We start from the raw sequence: 22,560 nt of genomic DNA, 5'->3' as shown, positions 1-22,560 counted from the left end.
TTTATGGTTGGTCTACGACTTATCGCATGTGTTATTTTGCCTGTTGAATTGCGCAGAATATCTTGGGAATATATATAACACTACGTCACAATGAAACTAGTCTTTAGAAAAATTCCTCAAATTTGTAGAAATTTTCTGCACACCATGTCTGAAAGGCCGCTCTATTGGACTAGCCTTCAGCCCATGAAGAAACAAGGGTTAACATCGCAGATATTCTCAGATTTTTGTCCACGATATATCGCCTTGTCATTCCTTTTTTGGCGTCCTAGAAACAAAATGACAATGCGGCTATCAGTTTGAACAAAATACGCATATTATTATTGAGCTTGCTACTCAGTGACTAAACAGGAGAGGTTCTATAATTTTTCCAGCCTGTTCAATTTTTCTTCTGTAAAACAAGCACCAAAAGCTTATTTTTTATCAGTTATGCTACGATTAAAGGATTTACAATTCAAGCTCAAATAGAGCCTGTTTTGTGTTACAGTATATATACTCAATCTTGTGCCCTTGCCGGGAGAGGTAAGTAATTGGCAGAGTAAACGACAGACTGTAGCTTCTTTATTATTTTATTTAATAAGAAATTATATGGGTGTTTTATTTTTACAACCATTTCCAAAGAGGCCTTCCATTGGATGTGTAACACACATACTTTTATGCTGATGGTCATTGTTGTTTATTGTATTGACCGCTTGTGCCGTCATCGTTTAACATTAGTTTTGCAACTTTTACAGGAACACAGATTAAGTAACATAAAATATGTTGTCTGACAGTTTTTGCTGTAAGAGTTTCACTGGATGTGCAACAGCATATCTGTGCTAAGCAATCCACAGTGGTTGTGCGACATGGTTTAACTTGACTAAGTGGTCAACCTGACCTGCAATGCTAATCCTTTGTTGCTTTCATGATTTTTTTATCTTTCATGCTTAAAAGTGTTTTCTCGATGATGTATACACTTTGTTGACATAAACTAGCTCCTATGCAGAGATTTTTGTTTGACTAAAACATGCTTTTACTGGTACAACTTTTATTACAAACCTTATTTACTCAAAAAATGATGTAACTTTTTCTGTTATTATATTTCAGTCTTGTGTTTGTGAAAAGTAACAAAATAACGATTTTTAGTAATTGGTCTAGAATCACCTAGTGCAAATGCTAGGCAAGCGATACTTGAGCTTTTGATTGACTGGCGATACGTCGATGATTGGAAATAGGCTTCGTGTATCCTAGAGTAACAAAAAACCTACTTCGTTATAACATTGGTTTTATAGCTGTACAGCTGTCTCGTTATAATATAGAGTTGTCGTTAACCCGTGGAAAAAATTCACAGGTTCTCTGATCCTTAGCACGATATCCCTTGGTGTGTTTATATCGCATTTGTTTTTTTGTGTGTCTGTAACACAGCTGCGAAATTGCACTGAGACAGAATAGAAGTATTATTGAAGGGGATTAAGACAAACTATATTTCACAAAGTTGTTTTGCGAACTGAAAGTTCTGCTTCCCAGAACGCTACAAGGCTTGAAGAATTATAGAGTTTTCTTTGTTTGTAATGAAAGGGTTGTTTGTTCGACTCAAGCAACATTTTTTCTACTCATAAAGAAATCGATATGAATTTAATATTATATGTAAAATCTAAATTGCACAATTAGCATAAGCTGCTTGCATAATGAAATTCAAGTTAAAATTTTTTAAGTCGTTTCCTGGCTTCTCGCTAAACTTTACTATAATAGAATTTGTAATGTACGAATTAATTATATAACAGGGTGCAGAAGATGATGATGTTTGATTGCTAAATGATATAAAAACGATTTCTAACTGTTACAGAATATTAAAACAAGATCAACATAACGGCTTAGTTACCTTATTTCTCACTCAATGTATGTGATACCATTAAATTCCTAACATTCTTTTCAATACTTATATAAGGAAAACCTTCTAAATTTGTAAGCATGACATATCAATTGTACATACTCTACAGTCATGCTTGTCCTCCTTTTCCCCGCAATGTCAATTTTTCACACTCCTCCAACCCCCTCACTTCGCCCTGCTTATTTTGACCCCATAGATCCATAAAAGTCCAGTGAAGATGTTGGGAAAATATAAACAAATGCTTAGTTGTAGAATATAGTTCTTTATTTGTTATTATAGTAGTAATCTTAATAGACTTTAGGACATAGAAATCTATAATTTTTTTCCTCAACTTAAAATATATATTTGGCTGCCACAAAATAATTTTTTGTTCGCCTCTCCTTTAGAGCCGGTTTTTTACTAGACGCATTATTTCGTGCAGAGAGGAGCAGACAGTGTTCTTGCTATCAAATTCCCGCCAAAAGCAGTCCGCCCCGCGCTGAATCAAAAGTTGAACTCACTTCAAGTGAGACGCACGCAATGCAGTTTAAAAAGGACAGGTGAACCGTGGATTTTTCCACGGGCTAACGACTTCTATATTATAATACCCGCATACGTCTGTCTGTCTGTCACACAAAATGGTACCGCAAGTAGCGAGACGTGCGCAATGCGGTATAAAAGGAGAGAGAAAAGTTAATTAATTAAAGAAAACGCCGGAGATGTTGTATGTGGTTTGAAAATGGCTGCGACAAGAAATTACTGTACAATGTGATGTTTTTCACGCTTATCAAGGTTGCCTTTTGGAGATTTTTTAATAATAATTGCTTCTGAGGTTAACACAGAAATGATATCGGCAATTTGACAGAAAACTAATCATCCCACATGACATGAGATCTTTATTAAAAATATAATAGATTACTCTTGTAATAAAAGATTATATAAATCAAATTTAAAGAAGCGGAGGTTATCGCGTTTTATAAGCACCTTGGGGAATGGCGTCACTTAATAAAATACTTCAAGCCGTATCTGTATGAATCTTTGAAAAAAATTTAACACGAAGTTGTAGTGCTCATTAGTCATATAATTTATCTGTTGCAACGCTAAGACTCTGTTTCATTTGTAATTCGTACCTTTCACCTCTTTCTTAAGTTCTTTACCATCTTAACATTTCAGAGATTGTCGGTAAGTGTCTTTTCGCTGCTTGTCGTTTAACCAACAAACACGGCGGGTAAAAACGGTCCAAGAAATGCTTATCAAAAGCGTCCGCGTTTTTCGGCCCGTAGGTTTTTAAAAACGGTCGAGGACCGTAAGTATTATATCTTTGGTACATGGTACCATACTTTTATCTGGTATGTGTTTTAAACGTGTCTGATGGTTTTACGAGCGCTAGAATTTGAAAGTCGAATAAATTTTCTTTCGATCGAATATAAACATGCTTATGTTGAACATCGTGGAATGTCTTTTTAGCTGTCTTGAAATAGTGCCTCTTTCAATTTTACCCTTCCAGTAACAAACTTTGTTGGGTATAGAATAGTATTAAATGGTATTATTTTTCTATTTGAAGGCATTAAAACGCAAGTTGTAAGACGAATCTTCAATTCTGTTGTTTTACATTTTTTAATTTTGAAGTTTTTTTGGTAAATAAAAGCAACGGAAGTATGGGAAAATTGTAGTAAGCTACGTATGGCAGTCTCAGGAATTAAGAAATGGCGGCCATTTTTAAATTGTTTCTTTTTTATTATATTCTGTAAACTAAGGTGTGTTAATGGTCTATCTGGCTATGTCCTATGAGTATAAGTATATTTTAGGTCTCATATAGCCGACTTCTCAATTTTTCACAATATATACAAGAAACCCATCCATATAAAAAAAATTAAAACTTGTCTTTAAAGCTAGCTAGCTAGCTAAATATTTTGTGGATGTGTTGTCCCATTGTATAGCTATAGCTAGCTATGCTTTATTCTGACTAAATTTTCTCATGTATTAATTTTTTCGCAAGTTTTCATTCATCCACAAGTAACAAGGAAAAATTTAGGGTTTTTAGGCAAAATAGATGCGTTAAACCGTAGCTAGCTAGAGTTCTGTGTATAGATGAGCGAATGTTTACAAAGTTCTGTATATGTACGCGCATTCTTACAGGCAATAAAAGAAGGACCACATAAGAAAAACTATTTCCACTAATTTATATATTTAAGGAATAAACGATCTAAAAGGAGCTGGAATTGGAATACCGTTTTTTTTAATTAAGAAAAGAAAAATGTTTTTTCCCTATAAATAACGAACTTGTGTTTATATATATATACGTTTATTCTTATTTTTTTTAAAACATTCCAAGACATAAAAATTCATTTCTTTGTGTCATTCGCCAAAATAAATTCCGTTAAAATAAACATTTTTTTGTATTCGCCAAATTAAATCCTCGCCAAATTTTATAAAATTTATCATTCGCAAAATTAAATCCCCGCCAAGTATTCCATTTTGGTCATTCACCATTAAATACTCTCCAAAATTTATCCACTTAAGATAGTAAATAAAAATATCCTCTCTTTTTCATCTTCTTTTTCTAAAATGACAGATAATAACTTTTCTTTTCTATATATATATATAATATATATATTTATAATTACCTATGTTTTTAGATCATGTATAATGATGTCAGATTTAATTGATTCATATGCAGAGTTGGACGAAAAAAATATCCTCGTCATCAATTTAATAAAGTTTCACTTCGATACAATTTTAACATCTCTTAATCGAAAAATTCAAGCAAAACAAACTTTGTATAATCCCTTCAAAGTTGTCATTAATGAACGTGTCCATTCCGAAATATTTTTAGCTGTTTATAAAGCCATTCGCGACTTCCGCACAGCTTACGGTAGAGAATTGATTGTTAAGAAAGACAAAAGTGGTATCATTAAAGAAATTAGTATTATTTTTCACCATCTTGGGTCATTGAAATTCCATTTATCAAACTTGTCTAGCCTTGATATCAATAAAATATTCAAAAAGAAGTTTAAAAGCAATGCCGTCGGTGATATAATATGTGACGATGAAAAAAAATGTATTTTACATTACAAAGTGTCAACAAAGACATTAAATATAACTGCATCGTACAAAGTTGTCAATCAATATGGTATGGTATGTAGTTATTGACAGAATTGGATTTTTATCCTAGTTAAATGTTTTTATTTTGTTGTATTTCTATGCCATGCCTCCTAAAGGAAAGTCAAAGGCACAAAACATTAAGTTTTCCCAGTTAGGAAAATATACATCAAACAGAAAAAAAATCAACGATATGGATTTGAAAATTTCAAATCAGAGTAACCTAATTGAGGAAAAACAAAAACAATTAGCAGCATTGAGCAGTGAGATAACTTTGATTGAAAGGGATGTTGATAAGTTAAGAAATAGATTAGCTAGAAAAAGAAAACGTGTTAGACACCTAAACTATGAGTGTAGTAAGAATAGAGTGGACTCTGAAGTCAAATTTAGCATCAGCAAGGTAACAGCTGAGAGGCGTAGTAAATTCCCATCATCTAGTGATTTAAATAGATCAGCAAAAGATACACGTCGTCTGGAAACATTTGAAGCTTGTTCTGCCATTCACGGAGGGTCTAAGGAATCTGTTCAGCCGGTTATGTTTGGTATGATTGACACATTGTGTTCGAAAATCCCCTCAAAAATGTTTGCAAAAAGTTTATTGAATGCTAAATCATCTGTAGTAAAACAGATAAAGGAAACTACCATCAAAATAGCAAATGAAGAATTTTACAATTCAGAAGATAATAAACTACGTTCTCTCAATGTTTTTTACAGCCACAATGTCATGGGGAAAGCTAAATACATGGCAATTAGAAAGGCAAATAGAATTTCCCAGAATAAACAGAATTCAGTGGTTAATTATATTCAGTATCCTCATTTAGCAACCATTATCAATAACATTGATATAGGAACACTACATGACATACATCCAACTCTAACCTTTGGAGATGAAACAAAATCAGTTACAGGAAATTATAGATCGTGTGATGAATTTTTGTTACGATTGGCAAAATTCTATTTAAAAGTGAATCGTCAACGGAGTGACAAACTAAAAACATTCAATATGCTTGAAAAAAAAGATTTTGAATCTTTTCTGTTTGTATTTGCTCTTGGTGGGGATGGAGCTCCTATTTGTGGTATGTCATTTTTAGTCTCTTTTCTTAATGTTGGTAATCGGATATGCAGCAGCTCCGAAAACTTTTTAATTTTTGGTGGTGATACTGAGGAAAATTCTACTGTTGTACGCAATTATGTTCTCAAGTTGTTGTCGGACGTGAAGTTTTTGGAAAGTCAGGTTTTCACTGTTTATGTTGATGAAGTTGCCTACAAAGTTGAATTTTTATTGGGTGAATTACCTAACGATATGAAGATGTTGGCTTTTTTGGCTGGGGAACTAACAAATTCAGCCTACTACTTTTCAACGTTCGGAAATGTAAATAAAGATAATTCAGCCAAATTTGAATATACATACGGAACCAAGCAAAGTGACAAATGGATGCCCTTCAACTATCACAAACGCATAAGTGATGCCAAAAAGGTTGAAGGTAAAAAAAAAGAAATCGAAGTTAAATGCAAAGGAAATAGTGCAACGAAACGTAGTAACTTGACATCTTATATATCTAAAGTTTTGAAAGGTAGACAAGAAGAAGTCCCCTTGGTTGGCCATTATATTGATAAAGCAAAAGGCGAACCTCTTCATCTGAAGAACAATGTCGTCAAAGAGCACTTCATGAAGTTATTCAATCTATGTTTGGCAACTGCTCCATTGAATTCCTACAAAGCATTTAAAGATATACCTTCCTCACATGCTTTAATTAAATTTGTTAATTTTATACGTTCAGCAATGGGATGTAATTTTTTGTCGAAAAAAATTATCCGGTGGTTTAATGAAAGCAGTTCTAAGAATGAAAGTAGTTTCACTTTTCGTTTTCGTGGAAAGGAGAGTAAAGCCTTTCTTTGTCATTTCCCAGAATTAAATTTACTTATTTTAAATGAATTGAAGAGTGAACAAATGAAAATAAGGCTGCATCAAATCCATTTTCAGTTCATATGTTTGCGAAAAATTATTTCACTATCAGTACGTGTAGAGAATTTCAATTTGGAACTTTTAAAAGATTTAAAGAAGCAATGTAAACTACTTTTCAAGTCAAGCTGTTGGTATGATGTAAGCGTCTCACCCAGTTTATGGACTTTATGTAACTGCATACCTTTCCATGCTGAAAGTACTTTGCTGTGCTACGGTTTCGGAATTGGATGTAATAGTATGGAAGGGCGGGAGCAAAAGCACCAGATGATTGTAAAGTATTCTAACAATACCACTTTCCAATGTCGCTGGCCAAGAATTTTCCGTCACGAGTACATACAATTGTTGCATCTGAGAGAAAACGGTTACGATAAGTTGCACTATGTTTCAAGAGGATCTGATTACATACCAGAGAGAGATATGTGTTGTGAACATTGCTTGCTGCTTGTTAGAAATAACTTGAAATGCCAACTATGTGAGAGTGCTTTCATGAAAAAGGTTTTTTCTGATTTAGAAATTTAGACACCGTTTTTTGTTTAAAAGTTCAGTATGTTGATAGTTCGTGTTAGATGTATATTTTCCTTATTTCCTTATTCTGCTATATACTTTTTGTTTGCATAACATTTGCAATGTATATTTGTGAATCAGTGAGATAGTGTCTTTCGCAAGAGTATGAATATTAATTTTCCCAATTAGAAAGCTCAAAGAAATCAATTTTTTAATATAAATGTGTGTGAATTAATGTTTTGTCAGAACATTTGGTACATAAATGTTTACGACGTAATCATATAGAAAGTATGGTGACTATTACAGCATAAAATTTATAATATTTACATCAAAGAATATGTATTTTATACAAATATATTTTATTTTTATGAGCATGGCAATGCCAAATTTTCTCTTGCAAAAGAAAACAAATTCTAGATCATCATCATTTTTTTCTGTGAATAGATGTTATAAAACACTAGCTATATGATAGTTTATATTTTATTAAAAAAAAGTTTTCATAGTTCATATGTTTTATTTAAACAGAGTTGTTGTGTTATTATTTGCTTCATATTGAGATACAATGTGTCACAAAAGTAGTTTTTGTTGTTTGACTGTCCTGTGTGTTCTGGCAGCTAGCTAGCTGTGCTGCCTCCATCCCATCTTCTTTTTATTTTTTATTATATGCAATAATGAGTAACGGTAGCTACGAAAGGCATAAAATAACAATAATTTATCCATTTTTTACTCGTTATATACCAAATCAAAACTTTAAACACTTGCAGCAACCTTTCAGTGTGTTTAGCCAGGTAGCCATTTTTATTTTTCTACAAATCTCTCCATCGCGCTGCTGTTGTACCTGCTATTGTGAAAACCTAGGTTGCAATTGAAGGAGTGTCGAATTGCGGCGCAAACTCCATGTAACAATCCTTGACAAAATAGCCAGGCCGTTTGAAAAATACGAGTTAAGCATTTTCACACGGGAAATAGCCCGCCGTGAAAGTTTTTTAATTAATATGATTGTTTTGGAAAAAAACCTAGGGAAGGGTCTAGTTATTCAAAGTTGCTTAACATTTCCCGCTTTTTTTTTAGATATAAAGGTTTTTTCAAGTTAATCTTTAGTAGAAAAGTAGATGTACGTAATTGGAGATAACTTGAAACTTTAAATATAAAGTTTCAGTAAAATATTTTTGTAGCTAGAATGTTGGAAAACATCAATTTTTGCGACAAAAATTTCGCAATTTTTTACTCTTTAATTAAAACAAGACGTATGATATACGCAAACAACCTCGCGAATAAAGTTTACAAAAAGCTGTCTATCAAATTGGGATTTTTGTTACGAAGTTAGACACGACATATTTTACTATTCAGATACGCAATAATATTTGTTACACACTTATTTTTCAAAATTGATTTATGAGACCTTCCTGAACGGAAAATTTCTCGAACTTTTAATTTTCGATGGGTCCGTCTTGGGTGAACCGACTGACAGGAAGAAGAAAGACCACAAACCCACAAACCCCAAAATTTGCGAAATTCATTAGTTCGGTTAATTCTGCGTACATTCACTTTTAAAAAGTTTGGTGCAAACACCTTTATTTACTAGTTAGTTAAACAAGTGTTTTGAACACTTGTCTTATCTTTTTAAAAAAGAAAAAAGAAAAAAAAAGTAAAAATAATTACCAAGATGAGATTCGAACACACGACGACTCCCGTGTCGGTGCTCAGAGAGGCAAAAATTTCCATTCTTGTAGGACCACATTTGCGTTTTAATACAAGCTCACGAGCTTGTAATGAGAATAACGCTCGCGAGAAATTTTTTTGTGAAATATGTTAAATCATGTAACTGAGCGAAAGTACAAGCAATGAATATGGAGTCATTCTAAAAGATTTCTAGAACCAGAAATATGTTTAGATAGCTTCTCTTCTTTTTAATAAAGGCACTGCAAAAAGTTGAACGAACAACAATGGAGAATTTAAAAAAGAAAAAGACACCCAATGATGCAACAAACGTTCGCACAAATAGTAATGCGAACGGTCACGCCAACGGTCACGCCCACGGTCACGCAAACGGCAACGCAAACGGTAGCGCTAATGGTTCCGCGAACGGTCACGCGAACGGTCATACAAATGTTAACACAAATGACCATACATACGGAAAATTCAGTAGTCATAACGAAAATGAATCTAAGTGTCCAAGGAAACCGATTATTTTGTCCAATGTGACTAGCAAAGAAACAAAAGCTGATACTTTACACAAAGAAGCTGTGGTGAGTGAGATATGTTTCCTTTCATGTTCTTAAGTCGTGTTCTTACAAAATATTTTATGTTGTGTAGTACTTTTAACGTTGAAAGTAGCGCTAAGTGTATTGAAACGTCTCAAACATATTTCGCGTACGAAATATTGCACGACTTGATTTTTGCGGTTTAATTGCGGTTTATTTGCGCTTGTTAATTTTTTGATTCATCATTTAAGTGATTTATTAATTTTCTGCTTTAAGTCGTATGCTGTCCTGTAACTGGTTTCAGGAATCGAATTCTTTTTTCCTTTCTTCAGATGATCAAAGTAACTTAAGATTCAGACATTTTATCGAGAAAAATAATTTTCTAATTTCAATTTTTTTTTTACAGAAAACTCATTGCACAGGTTCGCGATGTGTTGGGTCTATCATGTATCCATACGGTGGAGAAGCAGGACCAAAAAGAATTCCAGGTGATATGAGACCAAAGGAAGACACGAAAGAACAAGCCATTGATTTTTTAAGGCAGTATTACAATTCTTTGGACAGGTATGTTTACATAGATCTGATATTTGTAAGAATTTGAAGTAATTTTTGAAGGTTTTCAATGATCAAGTAGCATAGTTGAGCTGTAGCATGATGTGGTTACTTGTCACTAAAGTTCCATTGAACCTTTTCATTGAATCTTTTTTTCGACAATTTACTTAATACTTGCCTTGCAGAACACCTTATTTTATCCTCTATCTCAGTGAGAACAGTGAAGATCATCAGAATCGGGTCGCTCAAGTTCTATCAGAAGTTGAAGAGACTGAAACATATCATATGACCACGAATGAATTAAATTTTGGTGCGCGCATAGCCTGGAGAAATGCGCCAAGATGCATTGGCAGAATACAATGGAAAAAATTAACGGTATGGTGTTTCTCTTGTTTTAATAGAGAATAAAACTATGAAATTGGCATACGAACACCAAAGAGAATTAGAATTGCTCACTAATATCTCGTCCTCCAATCTTTTACTTAACCCTTGTTTGTATTTATGTATGTTATAGTTATTTGATTGTCGCCATGTTAGTACGGCAAGGGAAATGTTTGAATGCATTTTGGAGCATATAAAATATGCAACCAACAAAGGAAAATTAAGGTATTGTTGTATTTAATACACCATGTACGAACTTCATTATTCATAACGATTATCAAAAAACAGTATTTGTGTCAGTGAATGACGTTTATATAGGCGTGCTCACTCTGACGTGTGTCTTTATTAGAAATACTTTTTGACGGTATGAAATGAGAGTAAAAAGCTCTGCTTTTAGATCAAAAATATCAGTATGTATACCTATATATATGAAAACAGTATTTATTTCATTGTATCAAATTTATATTGGCGTATTAGAGGACCGTACTATATAAAATGATGCAAAAACCCATTTTTAATCATAGATCAACGATATCGATATTTCCACATCGATCAGCACGAAAAAAGGATTTCCGCATTTGGAATGGTCAACTTGTCAGATACGCAGGATATAAACAAGAAGATGGAACTGTGATAGGAGACCCGGCTAGTGTGGAGCTCACGGAGGTAAAAGGAAACTATATAAAAGTGTAAAACCTAGCATCTTGCTCATTCTAGGAGACTCTTTTACGTTTTTACTCTAACTTTAGATCGCGCAACAACTTGGTTGGCTTGGCAAGGGAACAAGATTTGATGTGCTGCCTTTAATCTTACAAGCCAATGGTGAACTGCCAGAATGCTTTGAAATACCTGAAGAATATGTGATGGAAGTGAAAATTTCACATCCAGTGTAAGTATTTTCAAAAAATCCAGGCTTGATTTTACTAAGAATCTCCTGTATAGCGATGGTCATTTGTATGATTTTATCCATGTTTTAGTTACAAGGAAATTGATGAAATGAACTTAAAATGGTATTGTATACCAGCTGTTGCAAATATTGCGTTGGACTGTGGTGGTTTGGAGTTTACTGCTGCTCCATTTAATGGATGGTATGCGTTTACCTTTGTTTCGTCGTGACATCAGAATGCAAATACCCACATCAACTATGTTGCTATTTATTATTTCTTTATTTTATTACACTGTATTATTTTTATTTTAAGGTATATGGCTACAGAAATTGGCGCAAGAAATTTCTCTGACAAAGACCGATATAACTTGTTAAAGGTAAAACATTAATTTAAAATGAAACACTGAGGGGTAGTTTGCTACAACATTTGAAATTTATATTTTAAATGTACTATATATTATTGTAAACTTGATATTTTGTTTTCGTTTTCAGCCTGTAGCTGATAGTATTGGTTTAGATACATCAAATAATGTTACGTTATGGAAAGATACCGCCTTGTTGGAACTTACAAAGGCTGTGTTGCATAGTTTCAATGTGAGTTAGCCACTTTTATTAAATTTATTATGCTTCCCTGAAATTGCATATGCTTTTGTCGAACTTTTCATGTGTTTTCCCCAACTTCACATATGTTTTCCCCAACTTTACATATTTTCCCCCCAACATCACATATTTTTCCTCCAACATCACATTTGTTTTTCCCAACTTTGCATATGTTTCAACATGTATCAATATGTATCGTTTAGAGTGCTGGTGTAACCATTGCTGACCATCATGCATCATCTGAATCATTCATGAAGCATTTAAAAAATGAAGTGGGTTTTTATGTTTCTACAATATAAGCCATGTTTTGTCTGTCTCTGGGCGACTTACTTCTCTTGGGTTCACGACTAACGTCTATGTTAATTATCGTAATTTCTCTGTCTCAAGTGGAATCCTAAGTCGTGCTAAGGAAAGCACGAATATTTATGCACGAAAAAACAAATTCGATGTATTTATGAAACATTAAAAAAATGAAGTAACTTTGGCAACACAATGATAACAAACTTCTACTTATTAACTTGATCGTACAGATAAAAATCTGTACGATCAAGTTATTATAGACAAGCACCATTATTAATGCATTTCACATTTTACATTTGGAAAGAATTTGCATATTAAAGATTAGTAGTGTGTAGTAGAGGCAACACGCATCTTCTATCTTTTGGTGAAAATGTCGAAATTTTATTTCGTCGCTTAAAATATTTCGTCGCTTAAAAATTTTGTCACCTGGCCTAAATTTCGTCACTTTTAACCGGCGAAATGATTTAACCGAGTAGAAAAAGAGTTTTTGTTTGTTTTTCTAAAAAACCTAAATGAATTAATTTACAATGCAAAATTTGATTTTTGTTTTATTATTATCGCTAATTTTAATTTAAAAGCAGTTTAGGTTGAAACTTCGTCAGTTAAAAATATTCGCCGGATACTGTCGGCCTTTTATTTCGTCAGGTTAAAAATTTCGTTGCCTGTCAAATATTTCGTCACTTTTAACCAACATTTTTTTCACCAATAAGGTATACGGAAGTGACGTTAGTTTTGAAGCATCGTAAGGAGAAAATCTGTGAAGCTCACTGAGCCCTTTAAAAGTAGTTTCTTGTCTTACATTTAGCAAGAATTGCGAGGAGGTTGTCCATCTGATTGGATATGGATTGTTCCTCCAATATCTGGTTCTGCAACAGCTGTCTTCCATCAGGTTAGTAACTTTATGAGGAGTGTAGATAAATACTTGTTCATTCATTAATGCTTTTCCTATCTATCATCATGATTGTGTCGAACATTGTTTATAAATTATCTGAACATTATTAGTCACGCTAAAATCGCCGTTTATATTGTTCTAGGAAATGTTAAATTATAAGATGAGGCCATCGTATGAGTATCAAGTGGATCCATGGAAATATTTTCCTGTAACAAATAAAAAGAAAAATCAAGTAAAGAAAACGTTTAAAGAGGTGGCTAGGTACAATCGTAGATTACAATTGCTAATGCTGACGCTATAATAATCAATAACAAAGTCTTGTATCGTGTGCTTTTCATTTAGTGCCGTAAAATTTACAAGTGACCTTTTTAAGAATACACTCGCTAGACGAAACAAAGTAACAATATTGTACGCCACGGAAACTGGGAAATCTGAAGAATATGCAACAATGTTAAATGAATTATTTTTACATGCATTTGATTCTAAAATGTTGTGCATGGATAATTACAAGTTTGCTGACCTTGAAAACGAACAATGTCTGTTTATAATAGCTAGTACATTTGGAAATGGTGAAGCACCTGATAATGGCAAGGTAAGTAGATTCTATATGCACCACTCGGCATTAAACATTCAACGCTGCTGGTTAAAGATAAATACTAGTTTTTGATTCGGTTGAACATTACCATTTCACTATACATTTATCATTTAATAACAAGTCATTCATTCCCTCGACGTGGAGAATTCTTTCATGACTTTGTAACTTTTATTTTAAAAGCTAGATCAACACCTAAATAAACTTTTTTTTAGGACTTCGAAGAAAAATTAAAGAGATTAGCAGCAGGAGGGTAAGGTGAACAACAAAAATTTCCTTATTTTTAGTGATAAGTAAGCTTATCAAACGTTTTTGTTATAGGAAAGTTAACGAAGACAAATTAACCAATGTAAAGTAAGCTTTTCGCTTGTATCTTTCCAAACATAAATGCTAGCATGTACGAGAAAAACAAAAAACAGACATTATTATCTTGTACCTAGATACTCAGTTTTTGCACTTGGCTCGAGAGCCTATCCACACTTTTGTGCATTTGGAAAAGGTTTGGGTAAATACATTAAAAATCTTGGTGGTGAAGAAATCTTTTCTACTGGAGAAGGTGATGAGCTCAATGGGCAGGAAGAGACTTTCAAAGTGTGGGCAAGAGCTTGTTTTCAGGTATATTGAATATCCTTTTATTATTCCGCATATTAACCAAAACTTCTTTTATGGGTTAACTTTAACACACCCGTCGTTCCATTTATTTTCAGGGACTTGTTCTATATAAGGTATAGGCTTGACATTTCCACTTTTACTTTTTCCCTATTACGAAAAGATCTAAATAATCTGATCACAATATTGTTACCATTAACATGTTAAAGGAAAACTAGGTCAATAAAAATAGAACAGACGTCTGTACAAATTTTTGATATCAGAAAAGAGACTTTTCTCATTTACAACTGAGGGTGAACAGTGATTTTCACCTAAATTGAGTCTACTTCCAAAGAAAAGAAATTCTTTCATTCAGATAGAAGCAGTAGAATTTGATAGATAAATGTAGAATTTAATAGATAAATGTAGAAATTGATAGGTAAATGTAGAAATTGAATTCTTACAGGTAGCGTGCGAACTGTTCTCTGTGGTCGATGTGACAATCCACACTCCTTCAGCGATGGCTATTTGGAAATCTGTTACAGACTGGCAGGAAGGTCTATTTCAAATCGTAAAAGCAAAAGAAAAAGAAAAATCAGTTGAAGTATTGAAAGGTATACCAATTTTAACACATCAGTGAAAAAAATGCATGTGTGTGTCAAAATTTTATACAGAGAATATAATTAGGCATCGTCTTAAAAGGTACTATTTAAATACAACCGCCGCTGAGTTAATATATATGTTTAATGCATTTCAAGAAATTATAATACTTTGAACTTTGTTTACATGCATTAATATTTTAGGTTTATCAAAATTACATCGTCGCAAAATTACCACGACAAAAGCAATCTCGGTGGAAAATTTACAATCACCCAAATCTGGGTATGATATTGATTCGTCTTTCAAACACTTTCCCAGATTTTTGTCATTAAAAATTTTCTACTTTTTTTTCAGACGCATAACTGATCTAGTTAAATTGGATTCTTCAAATTCAGAGGGTATTATTTATCAACCTGGAGATCATCTTTCTGTCTATCCATGTAACAACAAGAGACTCGTTCAAACACTACTTGAACTTTCAAAATGTGATATGGATTTTGACATTCCTATATATCTGCAGAAAAAAAATAATGGTTAGTGAATTAAATCATAATGCCTATGATCAAACAGTCAGAATTATTTACAGGAAACACGTGTTTCGTTTAGAAGGTGTATGGGAATCTGTTGATAAATTTCCAATGCCCTGCAGTCTTCGAGAAATTTTTACTCATTATGTGGACATTACTACCCCGCCTTCAACTAAGCTGTTGGCATTGTTGAAAGAGACGTGTACTGATGAAAGTGAAATGAGAAGATTGCACCAACTTGTTACAGTATGTCATTATTTACCCGTCTTACAGAATAGACAATAGTGTTTTTAGATAGTTTGTGTAATTCCTTGTAGTTTAACCATTTTGTTTCTTACATTTAGAATAACGATTTGTACGAGAACTGGAAATATCGACGATATCCCAACATTTGTGAAGTGTTTGCCGAATTTCCATCTGCAAAGATTGATCTTACTATGTTACTGAATCAGCTACCAGTGTTAAAACCAGTAAGATCTTGCATTTAGTAGGTACTGCAATTGCATATAAGCGGGACTAAAGTCTTAAATAGCTTTGATATGCATGTAAGATGAAAACGTATTTTTTTAATACTTAACATCATTTACTTCTTGTGTTTCTTGAATCAAAGGGAAAGTTCTAAATTCTCGTTACTACCAATAAGATCAATTTCATTATTTGTTTATATCCTTAGCGTTTTTACTCCATCTCATCTTCACCAGACATGTTTTCAAATCAAGTGCATTTGACTGTTGCATTGGTGTCCTACATGATTCATAGTAAGCGTTTTTTTTCAAAACTTTTTGATATACTTCATAATGGCAAAACGTTTTTGGAAACATCTAAAAAGTATGTTTATGAATTCTAGCCGGCTGTCAACAAATATACCATTTCTAGTTAAATTTGAACTTAAAATGGCAAAATAGTCACTACTTTTAATATATTAGTTTAACATAATTTCAAATAATCTGGCTAAAATTACTCTTTTAGAAAAAACACATTATGGTGTTTGTTCATTGTATTTGCATTCATTGACAAAAGGAGACCAGGTGACATGTCACATCAGAGCGTAAGTGTTGTGCTTCATGTGGTTTTAACATTATGAATCTATATTATAATAACCGTATACGTCTGTCCGTCTGTCACGCAAAATAGTACCTCAAGTAGCGAGGAGCAATGCGGTATAAATGCGGTATAAAAAGAACAGGCTAACCCGTGGATTTTAGTTTATAATTCCCCAATAACCCAAACTTAAGTAAAGAATAGGAAAATGAACTTATAATTTTTCCATTTTTAGTGCGCCTCGATTTCATCTTCCAAGTTCACTTTCTGTGCCTATAATTATGGTTGGACCTGGAACTGGCATTGCTCCCTTTAGAGGGTTTTGGCAGCAAGCTATTTATGACAAAGAAAACAATAACAAAGAACGAAATATGTTTCTTTTATTCGGATGTCGCAACTCTACCATGGATAATATTTATCATAATGAACGAGACGAAGCATTAAAGAAAGGTATCTTTAAGAAAAGTTTGACTGCTTTCTCAAGAGAACCAGATGTAGCTAAGGTACGCACCCTATACTTCGTGTTACCTGTCACTGCTTTTCATTTTTATTCCATCCTTTGTTCCTTTAGCAATGTTAACAGTGACTGTATCACGTGTAGGTTTACGTTCAAGATCTGATCAAACAACATGGCATCGAGGTCATGAAACTAGTGTTAGAAGGTGGACATTTATATGTTTGTGGCGATGTCTCTATGGCAGCAGCTGTAAACAAAACAATGGAAGAGTTAGTGCAGGACTATTTGGCTTTTACCTACGACGAAGCCAAACATTTTGTGAACACTTTGAAGGTGCATAGCATAGATTTGGCTTTTCATATAATTTTTAAAATAGTAACAAAAAGTGGGTTTTTTCATCAATGTACACCCCTGCTTTCACTTTCCTGAATGTAAATTGCTTCACGAAATGAAGTTGGACACAAAAGCAGGAAAAATGAGCCAGATCTAGTTTAGTAGCGTGGTACCAATGGCTTAATGTAGCAAATTTACCAAACTTATTTAGAGTGACGGTCGATACCATGAAGATATATTCGGAGTTACATTGAAACACAAAGAAGTGACAACCAAAGTGAGACAAGCAGTCCAAAGGTAAACACGTTTGTATCGCAGTTTTACATACTTATTTTTATCGTATTGATGTTGAAGTTGCATTTAGTGAACATAGAGCTCCCAGAATAAAATAAAGCTGTGAGCATGCTCTAATTTCATACATTCTATACTTAACTTCTGATTATTAAATCACTTTTTAGGACAAAAAGTATCCCAATGCTTGTGAGTATATTATTTTGTAATCTGCATCAAATGTTTGTATAAGTTTTTATCACTTTGGACGAATTGAAATTTCAAAACTGTAAAATTTCCATGTCACAAAAATATTCGGTCAAATTTATTAGCAACCACATTATTTAAAAAGATCATACTTGCACTGCCCGCAGCTTCGCATTATGTCGTGTATATAGGATTAGCTTCATCTCCGTCAGGCGGAATATTCTAAGCAGTTTAATTTTCCGCATTTGGTTGGCGGCAGAAATTTCCATCAGCCAATCAAAATCTTTAATTATCGCGCTCCGTACGGATTATTCCGCCTAGCGGATATCAGCTTAAAGACCGTGCACTTCTATTTTTAGGGAAAATCGTTCGATTTCATTTTATAAGTATTTAATGAAGAAACAACCCAAAATTGTATGAATTTAATAGTCGTGTTAAAGAATGTGAAATAGAAAATTATTTTGTTATTTTTGTATTTTTATCCTTTAATCTTAATTACGACTTCCATTAGTTTGGGTACCAAATATACCGTCACCAGTTTCGTGAACAGGTAAATGGCATAGTTATTTTATTCTTATAAGGCTGACACAGAAGTGTAGAAACCATTAGCACTTCTCGTGGCATAGTAAGTCACATTTTGCGATGATTTTAAATCTAAAAAATTCTTCGGTATGGTCATAACAAAGTTCCTTACTTGAAAATATGGAATTTTATTTATTATCAGAAAATACAACAGGTTCTTCTACAGATATGCTTGAATTCCTGTAAATTCGAATATTTACAGTGGCTCAGAATTTTCGAATTACATGCGTTTTAGGATTATAGCAATTTGAGCTTTGGTAAGGGGCTTTGTATTAGTTATCTTACCCATTGAGGCCAAATAAAAGAACGAGGTGTTTGTAGAACCATTTATACTTATCTTTAAATAAACATTACAATCATGTTTTGACAAAAAGACGGTAATTGCATTGATTTAAACCAGTTAAACAAGCCTTCATTTAACTTCTCCTATGTGTGTTATTTTGAACCAATCTCCTTTTAATGAGTAATGTTAAATCGCATCGAATATCTTTTGTTTGTTTTTCTTCCACCTGAAATATTAAATTGATTTGCCACATCTTTATTTGGTTTCCCTTAAGGCCATTGTATTTTATTCTCAAAATAACTTCAGTGTGCTTCCTTCTGATTGCCATTGCCATGTGATGTGAACTACCGACTTTAAGAAGGTTCAGAACTTAAAAACATTTGAAAGTGCAAAACGTTCGAATTACCCTATTCCAAGATTGACTATAATTCAATCCCTGAAACTAAAATGTTTTCGTCACTTTTAAAGGGGGTTCATAGGAGCCTAACTTCTATTTTTCGATAGGTAATCTTCAAGCATTGTTTATCATGTACAATACTTTAGTTTTGATATTATTAATATTCACAGATATTACCCGGGTGAAAGGGCTGCATAGATATTATAGAAAATCGCGCAATGTGATTGGTTGGTGTCATTGGTCATAGCGGACAATATTCCGCAGTATTGTCCACTACCATAGCAACCGTGTTTAAGGTTTGTATATGGTAGCATAGAATTCTGTTAAAGCTGCAATAAAAACCTGTACCGTATTCTCTCTATTTGACGCCCCGGGCGTTTAAATACTTTTTGAGATTTTAGGGTGGGTGTTAATTGGAGAGTGAGCGTTTATTAAATCTTAAATTTTCAAGTAATAAATTTTCTTTCCTTTGGAAAGCGCAACCTCGTCCTCAGGACCTCTTTACGCGCCGTCCCCCGATATAAAAAAAACTGGTAGGGCATGTACTGATTGAAATATCACGCCTGATTTTTCATTTCCTGAATACTAAACGTTTACACACTTCGTCCAAATATTGTCTTTATTTAATTTAAGTGTAAAATTTTAATAAAAGCTCCCTTTACATAAAAATATGGGATGGGCGTTAATTAGAGAGTGGCGTTAAATAGAGAGGGGCGTTTAATATGCTTTTTGATGTTTTAGGGTGGGCATTTATTGGATAGGGGCGTTAAATAGAGAGTGGGCGTTAAATAGAGAGAATACGGCAATGTTTACACGATTTTGATTTAAAAAAATATATATTTTTAGTTCGAATGTACGTTCCATATGGGAATATTTTTTATACAGACATGGTTTCTACATCCTGCTTATAATGTTATATTTCTTGTCGTAAAATGCAGTAGCCGAATAATAATCCATATAATAATTGTTTATTTCGGGCAATACCTGCCAATATTGACATCTGTCATACTTCTCAGGTATTACCCTCATAAACAGTTATTACGGGGTTAATACTTGTATTATTACTTCACAAAAGCAGATAGGGTAAAATACTCCTTCTTTGTACTCTTTTAATAAACTAATCAGGGCGGTATGGTAAAAATAAAAGATGTATTAACCTACAACATTTTACAACACTCTTTTACAGTACATCAATGTCAGGTCTTTTCAAAACTATAAAGGCAATGCCACCCGCAAAGTATAAAAATATTATTTTTTTCATCACAAACCCCAATAATAGTTTAAACTCACAAAATTTCAGCACTCATAACGTGTCCGACAAAAGTTATGCGCAGTCGAACTAGCCGCAGGGACCTTTCGCCCAGCCCTCCTGTTAAATTAAATTGAAAAAAGTCCAACTAAAATGCATAATCATTTGGATTATGGTAAAAAGTTATATGTCGACAAAGTAACAGATTTGCACTTAAATTGATTATTCTTAAGCAATCTTTGTCAAGAATATACACTCTCTTTTTTATAAGAATAACGCTTATAAGCATACTTAACCCTATTCGGTCCGGGGTTTTTCGGACATACTATGACCGGGGGGGGCGGATTCCGCCCCCCCCTCAATAACTTTTCATAGGGTTGTTCAAATTGAATCAAACTTAGCACACTTATAGTACGTCATAAAAGGAACAAAATGGCGCCAAAAAAAATTTGCTTGCGTCAGCACATTTTCTGTGACGTCATCAAAAGCTTGAAAATTGTTAAAAATGCCACTATCTGCTTAAAATATAATTACTTTTGTTCTAGAGCGAATTTTTACATTCTGTTTGAAGTTTCTGAAAGATAAATAAAAGTTATTTAACATATCTTCCGGTTTTTACATGGATCGGATAAAAAATTGCCAAAAATTGCCCGAAAATCCGTTTTTTTCCGATTTTCGGGTAAAATCCGACAAAATCGGGAAATCGGATTAGTCACGTGTTCAAATTAATCAAAATGATTCTTCTTGATGAAAAAAAGTTGTGTTGCAAGTTTCAAGTTCTAAGGATAATCCTAACAGGAGTTATTATATTTTTCCCATTATAAGGATTTCATAGAGATTTTTAGGAGTAGTTTCGAGTAATGGCCAATATCAAAGCCTCTGAAAGGTATGGGACCTAAAAAATTAGCATGCCGGTGTCTAATAGATAAATGTTGAAACTCAGTAAGTATCATAGCCATATAACAAAGCAATCAGGAGTTATTAAAAAAAAACCGTCAGTGGGGGCGGAATCCGCCCCCCCCCCCCCCCCCCCCCCGGACCGAATAGGGTTAAACTCAAATTTCTCTGAAACTAAGCAAAATGCTAAGCATACCTTGAAGCTCAGAACATACCTTAACAACCAAAAATTTCGGCGTGTAAAATAATTTCTGACGTTACGGCGCGACGTCAATAACACTACTTTAACGTCAATATCTTATACTAAATTAATGAAACCATTACAGTGCACCTAAAACTTTGAGGCCAAATAACTTGGAAACAAGGTGGTGACGTCAATGTTTTTTCACCGCGTGGGTAACTAGGGACCACATGGGACCAATTTGGGTAAAATTCCCAAACCTGGATCCCGAATCCGTTTCGGAATGCACGGGTTTATTACGTCATCAAAAAAACTTTAAACTACAATATTTCCGTAACCGTTTGTCAAAAGTACATGATCCTATACATTTTCTTGATCAGCGTTTCAAGATCTATAAGATGAAGGCAACTGGTATACGAATTTCAAAAGAAAAGTTTTTTGTACTTTTATTAGGGACTGCTGACGTCAGCAAAATTTTTATACCCTTATATCTCATTAACCATTCATCAAAAACACGTGATTACATACATTTTCTTGATCAGCGCTTTAAACTCCGCACAATAGAGGCAACGTAAAAACAAGGTTCTAATTTTTTTTGCTGATGGGTTGCTGACGCCATCAAAACTCATACGACGCTTATTTTTCAATTTTATCCTGCCTCAGTGGATTTTTCCACGGGCTTTATCGACTAGTCTCTTATAATAATACAGAGACTGTGTCTGTTTGTATCAGGCAAAGTGGATATGCTTAATTTCCTTTGATGTAGCCGAAAACGTTATGTCTCAAATGTTAAAATTTCTAACGTTACGGCGCGACGTCAATAACACTACTTTAACGTCAATATCTTATACTAACTTAATGAAACCATTACAGTGCACCTAAAACTTTGAGGCCAAATAGCTTGGAAACGAGATGGTGACGTCAATGACTGTGCACCGCGTGGGTAACTAGGGACCACTTGGGACCAATTTGGGAAAGTTTCCCAAACCTGGGTCCCCGAATCCGTTTCGGAATGGATGGGTTGATAACGTCATGAAAAAACCTTTAAACCCTAATATCTCTACAACCATTTATCAAAAGTACATGATCCAATACATTTTCTTGATCAGCGTTTCAAGATCTA

General features: G+C 33.6%; 2 protein-coding genes across 2 annotated transcripts; both read left to right on the top strand.

Moving 5' to 3' along the window:
• The first annotated feature begins 2,537 nt into the window (after window positions 1-2,537).
• LOC130628780 (nitric oxide synthase, inducible-like) lies at window positions 2,538-17,688 on the top strand. The gene is made up of 27 exons (XM_057441787.1): window positions 2,538-2,638; window positions 9,338-9,667; window positions 10,029-10,186; window positions 10,387-10,549; window positions 10,689-10,780; window positions 11,080-11,221; window positions 11,305-11,444; window positions 11,533-11,643; window positions 11,755-11,818; window positions 11,934-12,035; window positions 12,245-12,313; window positions 13,147-13,230; window positions 13,376-13,494; window positions 13,576-13,825; window positions 14,041-14,078; window positions 14,147-14,179; window positions 14,266-14,440; window positions 14,880-15,027; window positions 15,217-15,295; window positions 15,368-15,546; window positions 15,620-15,786; window positions 15,885-16,010; window positions 16,214-16,298; window positions 16,510-16,588; window positions 16,817-17,084; window positions 17,183-17,371; window positions 17,583-17,688. The coding sequence occupies exons 1-27, from the start codon at window positions 2,573-2,575 to the stop codon at window positions 17,670-17,672; spliced, it is 3,546 nt and encodes a 1,181-aa protein (XP_057297770.1). The 5' UTR covers window positions 2,538-2,572; the 3' UTR covers window positions 17,673-17,688.
• LOC130628779 (uncharacterized) lies at window positions 5,048-7,996 on the top strand. Its single transcript, XM_057441786.1, has one exon. The coding sequence runs from the start codon at window positions 5,055-5,057 to the stop codon at window positions 7,431-7,433; it is 2,379 nt and encodes a 792-aa protein (XP_057297769.1). The 5' UTR covers window positions 5,048-5,054; the 3' UTR covers window positions 7,434-7,996.
• Window positions 17,689-22,560: the final 4,872 nt, after the last annotated feature.

This window comes from Hydractinia symbiolongicarpus, chromosome 15 (assembly GCF_029227915.1).
Source record: "Hydractinia symbiolongicarpus strain clone_291-10 chromosome 15, HSymV2.1, whole genome shotgun sequence".
Taxonomy (NCBI): domain Eukaryota; kingdom Metazoa; phylum Cnidaria; class Hydrozoa; order Anthoathecata; family Hydractiniidae; genus Hydractinia; species Hydractinia symbiolongicarpus.
Note: the sequence above shows the minus strand (reverse complement) of the source record. Positions and strands in the feature narration are given on the sequence as shown.